At 35.3% G+C, this 11290-nt stretch overlaps 1 protein-coding gene across 1 annotated transcript in view; it reads right to left on the bottom strand.

Moving 5' to 3' along the window:
* ATP2C1 (ATPase, Ca++ transporting, type 2C, member 1) overlaps positions 1 to 11290 on the bottom strand; it is a 134381-nt gene that overhangs the window by 72658 nt on the left and 50433 nt on the right. Inside the window, exons 2-7 of the mRNA XM_006770192.2 lie at positions 9887 to 9997; positions 7847 to 7963; positions 4801 to 4890; positions 2715 to 2750; positions 627 to 688; positions 2 to 83 (exon numbers count right to left, since the gene is read on the bottom strand). Coding sequence (XP_006770255.2) covers positions 2 to 83; positions 627 to 688; positions 2715 to 2750; positions 4801 to 4890; positions 7847 to 7963; positions 9887 to 9997 — 498 coding nt within the window. The remainder of the gene's footprint in view (position 1; positions 84 to 626; positions 689 to 2714; positions 2751 to 4800; positions 4891 to 7846; positions 7964 to 9886; positions 9998 to 11290) is intronic.

Genomic DNA, 11290 nt, shown 5'->3' with positions numbered 1-11290 from the left:
CTCTGTCCCCAACAGAAAGGCAAACTGTATCACCTGGAACCAAGTCTCGTGCAAGTGTATGTTCCAATTTTCCTTCACGCACACTGTAACATGAAACAGAAACAACCATGGCTAAAAAGGAAAGCCATGCCATTTTATTTTAAAAGGTGATTCCAGTGGGCTTGCCTGCAGAACAATCATCTGAGTCTGTTTGTGCAGCACTGCACCAATAAACAGTACTTAGCACATAGTTGTAAACACACACACACACACACAATTATCTGTTGAATATCCACCTCTTAACAATATCAAAATCAAAGCCTGAAAGTATTAATAGTACTACTTGCTATACTGAACAGAGCATGCATTTTTCATGTCAGATTAATGGTTTCTATCTATGTTAAATAAGTCTGTGGTGGTGGAGTGGAAAACAGGCTGGATGGACATGGGCAAAGGGGGTGGAAATGGGGAAATCTATAATAGTGTCGACAATAAAGTCTAAAATAAATAAAGTATGTTTGCAAGTCAAAATGCCTATGTTTAAAAATAATAATAAACAAGTCTGAGACCACAATGTATCACTGCACTAGTCACATTCAATTTCTATTTTTAAGAGAAGAAACCCATATCAGAGACAAAGATCATACCAATGGCATTCTGGTGGCATAAGTTTTCTCAGTTCTTCAAGGGACTTTTCTGAACGATATTCCTATTTAAAACAAAGAAAGAGGACTTAATATTAAAATATTTATTTATAAAGAAATGTAAATATGTATTTTCCTAAGTACATATTCCATATTAGACTTAATTAAATACTGATTTCAATCATTATTTTAAAATTTCCCAATTCTTATCTTTTCCTTTACTTGCAATTATATTCTGCACATAAAAGCTTGTCTCTTATTAAATAATGTTTCAGTGCCAAACAATTTTGATTATTAAATATTCCCAATTTTGTATTTTAATGTTAGTGTGCAAACCTAAGGTCAAGCTATTTTTAAGAAAATGAAGAAAATTGATTAGTACGTCCAAAGAGTATATAATTGTCAGTTATTAAAAGTTAAGATCATTGAACCTCATAATTAAGATAATTTTACTTTTAGTGTTTAATAACCAAAGAGGTCAATACAATTAACCTCAAGCAACATCTGATTTGGGGATTTAGGTCCATGCTAACTGCAAAGGTTTGTGGAATAAGTTTGCTTGGTTTCAGCCACTGCATTTATTAAAATGAATAACACACTACCCTTGTGTAAAATTCCACACTGACTATGTTAAAATTGCAATTTGCTCATTTGTTTTTTGAGTAAACGGGCTATTTACCAAAACAACAAGCTACTAGGGTCTTCCATACACAGTGATAAAACTGTAAGAATCTTTCTGAAGAAAGTCACTACATATATCTATAGCATTATTAAAGATGCAAGAGGGTTCCAGTTACTGATCCAGTGGGTTATACCGCCCACATGGCTAAACAATAGCTGTCTTGAATGATGCCTAGCTTGGAATGACCTCTGGAGGACTAAGCAGTTCCACCTGCCCTTGGGCAACTTTTGTCTGTTCTAGGCAAGAGGATTCCCTAGAAACAGGTCCCTGGACAGTTGACTGATAGAGCTCACAAACTTGCTGCAGATAATCTGATTCCAACTGGCTTTTCTACACGGGATTTCTATAAAACGAATAAACTTATTAAATTAGATATTACTATAAGATGACAGTAAATACCCAAGGAATAAATCATAGATGTGAAAATAACCATAATCACGTAAGACTCAAAACAACATGAACTTCAAGATCATGATATATTACATTTCCCTCTCAATTAAAATAATCCTTATACTCTTATTAAACATGCTTTAGAATTTTTAGCTAATGAGACTTGCCAACATTGTTCTCAGAAGGTATCAGCTATTTAAATAAACATAAAACTAAGCCTATGTTTTTACGTATGCCCATACTTATCAATAAAAATCCTAAAATTACCTCCACATTATTCACATTTTTTTAAGTTCCTTTACATAGTCCAACTGACATGGCTCAGTGTTTGAGCACTGACCTATGAACCAGGAGGTTTTGGTTCAATTACCCGTCAGGGCACATGCCTGGGTTTCGGGCTTGATCCCCAGTGTGGGGTGTGCAGGAGGTAGCCAAGCAATGATTATCTCTGATCGTTAATGTTTCTATCTCTGTCTCCCATCCCCTTCTTCTATGATATATATATACACATACATATATACATACATATATATATACACACATACACACACATATATATATATTTTTAAGTTTAAGTTCCTTTTCGTATGTTTTATTTACTGTTTCAATATCTATGCTAAGTAGAGAGTCTGATCAAGATCAGAAAATCCCTTCTATGCAGAAATAAGAAATTTAAACCTTGGTCAACCTTTTTAAAATGGAAAAACATTTTTAAACTTATTGATGGATATATATCTATTACTATGCTTTTTGTTTCCTTCTGCTTCAGCTGTCTGTAACACCATCAAATAAAAAACTAGATTTTCTTCATGCCACTACCTAAATCAAAGCAGTCAAGTTAGTCCCACAAATTTCCCAAGAGTTGTCTGTTTCTGAAATTATCTCATAAATAAATAACAAATTGTTGTGACAAACATTACTATGACCTAATAACTACAGATTCTGCCTTAAGCTACCTTAATTTTTAAGCAAGTAACTAAAATATCATTTCATGTGGGCAAAATAGGCTAACTACTCACCTGAACAAAGGCAACTGTAACGACGATAAGTATTGCCTAAACAAAACAAAGAAATATCCTTTTAAATCACATGTTATAACTTCAAAAATAACTATTAATTGTATTTTATTTTTCTGACTCTATCTGCAGAATCAAGATACCAGACACTAAGTATTGAAATGAACTGGGAAAGAAATCACCACTTTACTCTGCCCTATGAGGAAAAAACTGACAGTGGCTTTGCCTCCCCAAGGGCAGCTTCTCAAACTTTCTGATCTCAGGATCTCTTTTCTTCTAAAAACTGACCAGCTCTTATTTATGTAGGTTATATCTACAGATATTTGTCATATTAAATACTTTTCAGTTAGTTTTAATTTCAACTTACTAATTCATCTAAAATTAACCTATTACATGTTAACACAGCACATTTTTTATGAAAATTGTATTTCCTCAAAAAAATTTTGTGAGAAAAGTGGTATTTTTCAATTTTTCTATCTTTAATGCCTGCCTTAAGAGAATGCTGGACTCTCATATATGCTTCTGCATCAATTTATTGAACTATGTTGATTAGGCCAAAGTACATAAAGAAACTCTAGCCTCACACATATTGTTGGGTAAAAGAGGAATACTTTAAAAGCCTTGCCAGACCATTGTGTATAGTCTACTTTGCTACTACAATAAAATTAGACAAATGTTAACTATGTAAAAGTAATGTGCAATGTAGAATATAAAACAGTATCAATGAACTTTTCATAATCTGTTATATTAAAATCCACTGATCTACCTTGCATTCTGAATTGATCTTTTATCACTAAAAATTCTGTAACATCACGCTCTGGTAATTTACAAAATATTGATTTACTTGGTTATTCAACTCATTCAAATGTTGGCACATTTCATAATAGTTAAAAAAAATCACACTCACTAAACTCACTACTGATCTCATGAGAATAAAGTCTTAAATATTGGGAAGCTATTTAGCATACAGTAATGCATAAAAATTTGGCAAAATTCTAATTATCACTTGAAAGTTTGAATTTATATCACTGACAACAAATTGTCAGCTGTTTTTCCTGAAGTGGAAGGCTCATTTTATTCACTTTCGGAAAAAGTATGTGTTATCCTAATTTAGTACCAGTTTGTCTATCAATCATTCTTTCAAGGAAAAGGCTAGTTCAGCTCACCATAATCACCTTTCCTCAAGATAACCACTATACTTCAATACATAGGAGTTCTTTATGCACACCTGCCATTTCATTACACAGAATATCAAAAAGGTATGTATGCAAGTGTCAAGATTTAATAAGATTAATTTTTACTGTTTTATCAAAAACATTCCTAAGAGAAATAATAAAAGAGAACAATGACTATTAGTACAGTTTGGTGCCATTATATTGATTTGAGCCAAGGTTCTAACAGTTTTACCCACCAATGCTTTTGTACCACTGACTTAAATATCTATAGTGAAAAGACAAATGATGTTTTAGTATTATGAAAAAAGTTGTATATGCTTGCTGAAAGGGCCGCAGAGACTCCTGGGAGTCCCCAAGCAAGAGTTCAAAAATTGCAGCTCTATATTAATTTCTACTGTGTTCTTATGCATAACACACTTGCTTTATTCGATGGTTTTAATTACTAAAAATTTTAATATTACAGTGAAACAAGAGGCAAGAAAAAAAAAAAAGATGAGAAAATTTTCAATGAGAGTTAGAATACCCCAGCTGGAAAGAATAAAATTTTACATAGTAAATACAATGTGCATTGTTAAATCATACTTTTAGTTTCACAAGCATGAAGCTTTAGTTCACAACTAGTCAAAATGTACTCTCAATTGAAAAGTAACATAAATTGAAACTGTAACTGGAAAATTATTATAAAATATTTTGTATCTGTGAAATTACCAAATTGTTAGATTCTCACATGTGCCAACCACTAACCCTTGAACATTGTTTGAGATTACTGGAACTAAAAGAAAGTTGGAAACTAACGAAAACAAACCTGAGAAAACACGAAGGCACTTTTCAATTCATTTTCCAAAATAAAAGCCAATCCTAATCTTCATGATTAACTGACAGTTTAAAAAATATATATATATATTTTTTCTTACCACAGTGATACTGACAGCATCATCAAACTGATGCATTAAAACACTGATGACTGCAGAAGCCAGAAGCAGCATAATAAGGGGATTTTTAAACTGAAAGTAAAAACAAACAGCAATTCAACAGTTTTGTATGAATGATAGTTGTGTCCCTCACTGCAAAAGCTTGAAAAAAAAAACTATTGAGACATGACTAGAAAATTACAAGTCTACATTTAGTTTACTTTATATATCTCTTCAATTAACTACATTTAAAGTTACCACTTTATAACATCATTCTTTCAGAAAAAAAAAGAAAATTAAATATCAATATCTAAAACCAATTACCTCCCTGGCTGGTGTGTCTCAGTTGGTGAGAGTGTTGGCCAGTACACCAAGAGGTGGCCAGCTGGATTCCAGGTCAGGGTACATACCCAGGTTTTAAGTTCGATCCCTGGTAGGGGCATGTATGGGAAGCAACTTACAGATGTTTCTCTCTCACGTCGTTCTCCCTCCCTCTCTATCTTCCTATCTCTTGAATCAATGAGAAGCATGTCTTTGGGTGAGAATTAAAAAAACTAATTACCAATTTCTTAGAGTAAACATGTATTTTATATATTAGCTTTTTTATATATACATACATATGATCCTACTGAAGCTAGAATAAGTGGAAAATGATTTTTAAGCTAAAGATTTAAGTTAAACACTGGGTAGAACACCTAAATTATTAGTTTAAAACAGTCCTCAATATTCCTATACCAAGTAAATTAGTGAAGATTACAATCCTATATAATAAAAGGCTAACATGCAAATCAATTGAACGGTGGAATGACTGGTAGCTATGATGCGCACTGATCACCAGGGCACAGACTCTCAACACAGGAGCTGCCTCTGGTGGTCAGTGCGCTCCCAAAGGGGGAGCGCCACTCAGCGATAAGTCCTGAGCTGGGCTTGACTGGCGAGTGCAGTGGCAGTGGCTGAAGCCTCTCCCACCTCTGTGGCAGTGCTAAGAATATCCGACTAAGGCAGGGGTGGGCAAACTTTTTGACTCAAGGGCCACAGTGGGTTCTTAAACTGGCCCGGAGGGCCGGAACAAAAGCATGGATGGAGTGTTTGTGTGAACTAATATGAATTCAAAGTAAACATCATTACATAAAAGGGTAAGGTCTTTTTTTTCAATAGTTTTATCCGGCCCGCGGGCCGTAGTTTGCCCATGGCTGGACTAAGAGCTTAGGCCCATTCCCTGCAGACCTAAGCCATCAGTCAGACATCCACCGAGGGCTCCCAGACTGCGAGAGGGTGCAGGCTGGGCTGAAGGACCACACACACAGCCTGGTGCACGAATTTCGTGGACTGGGCCTCTAGTTCAGATTACAAAAAGGAAGCAGCCTTTTCCCAAGACTGCTTTTTCTGATACCCATTCTAGCAGAGCCAATAGTACATGAAGAAACAAAACCACAGCACCAACCCAATCAGGCAGCACTTAAGTGACCAAACATCAGAGCCACCCTAAATTTTTCCAGTGGGACATCCTACTCCTTAAACATCACAACTCTGTTGCCAGAATCTCCTTCACTGATGAGGTGGCACGAGCTGCTGTCAAAACTTCAAAGTACCAAACTACAACGAATCTATCCAGCAGAAACCCCCAGCCCTTGGTTACCACAGCTCTGAGGTGAGACGTCACCACCTCCCACTCCCTTTAGGGCTCTATTCTCTAGCACAGTGGTTCCAACCCTGCTTCACATCAGAATCATGCGAAGAGCTTCTAACAAATACCCAGGTTCACACACCGATTAAAGCATAGGGCCCAGGCTTCGGCATTTTTAGAGCACTCCCCAAGTGACCTGACTGCAGAGAGGACTGAAAAATCACTGCTCTAGCAAAATAAAACTACAAGTGCAGTGTGGTTCAGGGCTGACAAAACACACACTTGACTGAGTCAGAGTCCCAATTTGAATACAGCTCTTGTCACTTCTGTGTGATTTTTAATCTCATTAAGCCCTAAGTGTTCTTCACCTAATAAAATAGCACCTTATACCAAAGATTGTGGTAAGAATTAACTAAGAATATATATTAAAGAACTGTGTAAACCATAAAACCCTCTTCAATGTCAGATGTTATCATCACACTATGAAGACAAGGCCCATGGTCTTTTTTTATTTCCCTCTAAAAAAGTTGTGTCATAGTACTAAGGACACCACTTACAGCAGTGGTTCTCAACCTTCTGGCCCTTTAAATACAGTTCCTCATGTTGTGACCCAACCATAAAATTATTTTCATTGCTACTTCATAACTGTAATGTTGCTACTGTTATGAATCATAATGTAAATATCTGATATGCAGGATGGTCTTAGGCGACCCCTGTGAAAGGGTCCTTCGACCGCCAAAGGGGTAGCGACCCACAGGTTGAGAACCGCTGACTTACAGGCTCAACAAATGCCTGCAAAACAACAAGTTAGGTTTTCTGTAAAGGAGTCGAATTACCTAATGCTTTATGATTGACAAGTGATATTTACTATTAATTACTGTTTGTGCTTAACTACATTATAGGCACTGTTTCATTTCATTCTTACAGCAACCCTATGATGCAGGTTAAAAGACATTAAAAATTGTCTTTACTAAAAAAAAAAAAAATTGTCTGGCAAACTAACCCTACTAGTGGAAAATAGGCCATAGGATTCTTGTAGCTTTTCACACTAACGTAACTTGTTATCAAGGTAAGAAAAAAATCTTACAATAGATTTTTCTGAAAAGATTAGGCTATTGGTAAAATGTAATTAAAAACAGCTATCATCTATTGATAGCTTACTACCTCCATTATTATCCCCATTTTATAGACAAGGCTCAGAGGATAATAAAGGTCATACAGACAGTATAAATAAAGGTAAAATATGTACCCAGGTGATCTGAATTCAAATTGTCAAACTTACTTTTACTAATTTTCTAAGATATTACTTTAAAAAAAATTTTCTAAGATGTCCATATTACTTTAAAAAATGTTAGCATTCCTAATATAAAACGGGTGTAAATTAGACATCTGCAAAGGGAACTACTATCAACAGTATCTCACCTGAGAAATATACTTCTTCCACAGTGGCTCATCTTCACTGATATCAAATTCATTCCAGCCATGGAAGGCTCGCCGATGATTTACTTCACATTTGTTTAGACCATTCTGAAGATCAGCCTATTAGATTTTACATATAAAAGTTATTGAAAATATTAGCAGAGAACAAAAAAAGAAAAACACAAAAGAGCCCTGGCCGGTTTGGCTCAGTGGATAGAGCATCAGCCTGAAGATTGAAGGGTCCCAGGTTCGATTCCGACTGAGGGCACATGCCAGGGTTGCAGGCTCCATCTCCAATGGGGGTATGCAGAGGGCAGCCCATCAATGATTCTCTCTCATCATTGATGTTTCTATCTCTCCCTCTCCCTTCCTCTCTGAAATCAATAAAAATAGTTTTAAAAAAAGAGCATCTACTGTGTGATCACATTTATAGGAACTTCTACAACAGTCAGATCTAATTTATGCTGACAGAAAGCCTATCAGTGATTGCCTGGGGCCAGAGGTTATACACTGGGAGGGATTAACTGCAAAGGGACACAGGGGAAGAGTGTGGAGAGTGATAAAAATGTTCTATATCTTAATTGTGGTGGTGGTTATTTTTGTCAAAATGCAAACTGTACACTAAATATGGGTATGTTGTAGCTTATGTAAATTATACCTTAATAAAAAAATTTTTAATGTAAGCAACAAGTTGGTGTTTAACAAACAAACAAAAAATAGTTTTCGCCCTAGCCAGTTTGGTTCAATGGATAGAGCATCAGCCTGTGAACTGAAGAGTCCTGGGTTCAATTCCAGTCAAGGGCACATACCTAGGTTGCAGGCTTGATCCCTGGCCCTGGCTGGGGTGCCTGTGGGAGGCAACCAACCAATGAGTCTCTCTCACATTGATGTTTCTCTCTCTCTGTGTCTCTCCCCCTCCCGTCCACGCTCTCTAAAAAAAATCAATGGAAAAAATCCTCTGGTGAGGATTAATGAAAACAGCAACAAAAAAATAGTTTTCTATAGGAAAAAGAAGAATACAAACCAGCCACTCTTACAGAAAGTAAAATATCACTATATTCTAATTGGCTTTTTTTGCTTTCATTGTTGTTTTTTTAGAATTAGTTTCCCCAAAAGAACAATCAATGAGCCACAATGACCTTCCGTGTTCTTTAAGCCCATTAAAGCCTTGCTATTAGTAGTATTAACTTTGCCCTTGGACTATATAATTATTTCAGGCAGAAAATTTTTGGTTCCTAAATTACTCAAAATAATGAAGGTAAGATGAACTGGTTCTTGGGGTATTTTATATTCTATGAATACCACCTATATTCTTCAGCCACTGTCTCTCATGATTCATTACAGTAACTATCATTAAAAAATTAAATTACCTGCACCCCTAAAATAGTTTCTCTGGCCAAAGTTTATAATACACTCTAATAACAGTCTTGCAAAAGTGAAATATATTTAAAATAAGTGATTTTTAAACAGAATATAAATACAACAACCAAAAAAGAAAACCATCAAATAAGGGATAGCCAATATTTTTAATGCAACCACTAAAATATGTGAATTCTTAAGGAAAAATAAAAAATATTCTTTTCTTCATGTTTTAGATTGTGCTTTTCAAAATTAGAAAGAGCTTAAAGTTTATTCATTTTTACTTTACTTTAGAAAACACATTAAAAAAAGATCAACTCCTAATTCTACTTATGTTAATAATTAAATTGATTATTTTCCTAATCCAACTAATCCTTACATAGTACTAACAGTCCTGGTAATGCTAATGATCTAGAGAGGCACTATCCAAGCAGGTGACCACTAGCCACATGCAGCTATTTAAATTTCAATATGTAAAAATTAAATAAAATGAAATTCAGTTCCTCCCCTAAACTAGCCATACCAAGTATTCAATAGTCGTGTTTATAATTAGTGACTACTATGTTGGGTAGCACAGAAGAGAGGACTTCTGTCCTCAAGGAAATTCGACTGGACAGCACTTATCTATAGAGTCTAAGTGACTGACTTTACTAGGTACTCCTTTCCTCCCCACCAAGCACTTACTTGCAGAATACTTGCAACTTCGCTGACTGGTAATTCACTTGCTTTTTTTGATGTCAATACAGGAATCATTGTCTCATTTTCACCATTAGGAATTTTTTGAAAACGTGCAACCTAGAAAATCAAGCCAAAGGAAAAATATTTGCAAATACCAAACATTTCTAATGCAGTCTAGAATAAAGAAAAATTCAAATGTTCACAGCAACTTATTTCCCAATTAGAACAAAAATTATTAATAATGAGTATCTAGTACTAAGGTAATTTTATACTAACCATGTGCTGATTTTTCCAAAAAGTACATTTTAAAAATTAGTGCCAGCTAGAACACAAAATAATTTTCACATTAAATTTAAAAGATGCTATTTTTACACCAATGTAATGAGTAAAAAGTAAAACAAATATCCCGTCCAGCAGATCCTAATGATTCCCTGTAGTTAGAATCCTCTAAACTCATTATGTTTCACACAAGGGACAAGAGACAAAGGACAGCTAAGCTGTCTCCATTTAATTACTCCCGTTGGTTAGCTCCTTTCTTAACTATCCAGAAAGGACACCTAGCTACTCGAAGCACCATGACAGCAAGTCAGACTTAAAGGGGAAAAACAAGAAGCAAAAGAGACCATTCAAGCAGAGGATGCACAAGCTAGTGAAGGGGGTTCGAACAAGCAGAGCAAGTAATAGAGATGATGGTCACCATGATGCCTACATACGCAGCTTCATAAGTATGTATTTGCTCTAATCTAGAATACAGAGTAGTTCTGAAGTTCTACCCATACCACTGTGAAAAAATTACTAACAATATTTGTGAACAGGTGTTTTTTTTTGGCTTTAGCCTTAGTTTTACTTACAATTTTGTTGTTGTTGTTGTTGTTTGTTTGTTTGTTTTTGTTTTTTTTGTCAATAGCCTTAGACTACAATAGTCAAAATTGCTACATAGCAACATTGCTTAAGTTAGTTCTCCCCATGTCCACCCTTCAGCACAGTTGTTATTCATTTGAAATACAGTTAGGTTCATTTGTTTCTGCTTGTATTATTCCATTTGGGATTTTTCCCCAACCTCTCCCCTACCTTTGTTCATTTTATTTGAGCATCTGAAATATTAATTAAGTACTAATAGTCAAAACTACTCAAAACAGGTAAAATCAGAGAAGTGTCAAATCCTCTCCATCCTTTCCATCTCTCTTTGTGTTACCAATCTCACTGTATCTTTAGTATCTTTCCTGTTTCCTTTTACACAAATGCCCAGGTGTGTGTACACGTTCTTATTTCCTCTTGTTAAAGTAATCTGATCTATAAATACCATTTTTCACTTAATATATTGCCGGAAGCCAGTCCATCCTTGCTGCTTGACACAGTCGCTGCAGGGAAGAAACATCTGCACAACATATGTTTCAAGGGACCTGGCGG

The sequence above is a fragment of the Myotis davidii genome, unplaced genomic scaffold (assembly GCF_000327345.1).
Source record: "Myotis davidii unplaced genomic scaffold, ASM32734v1 scaffold962, whole genome shotgun sequence".
Classification (NCBI taxonomy): Eukaryota; Metazoa; Chordata; class Mammalia; order Chiroptera; family Vespertilionidae; genus Myotis; species Myotis davidii.
This window is presented reverse-complemented; position numbering and strand designations above follow the sequence as displayed.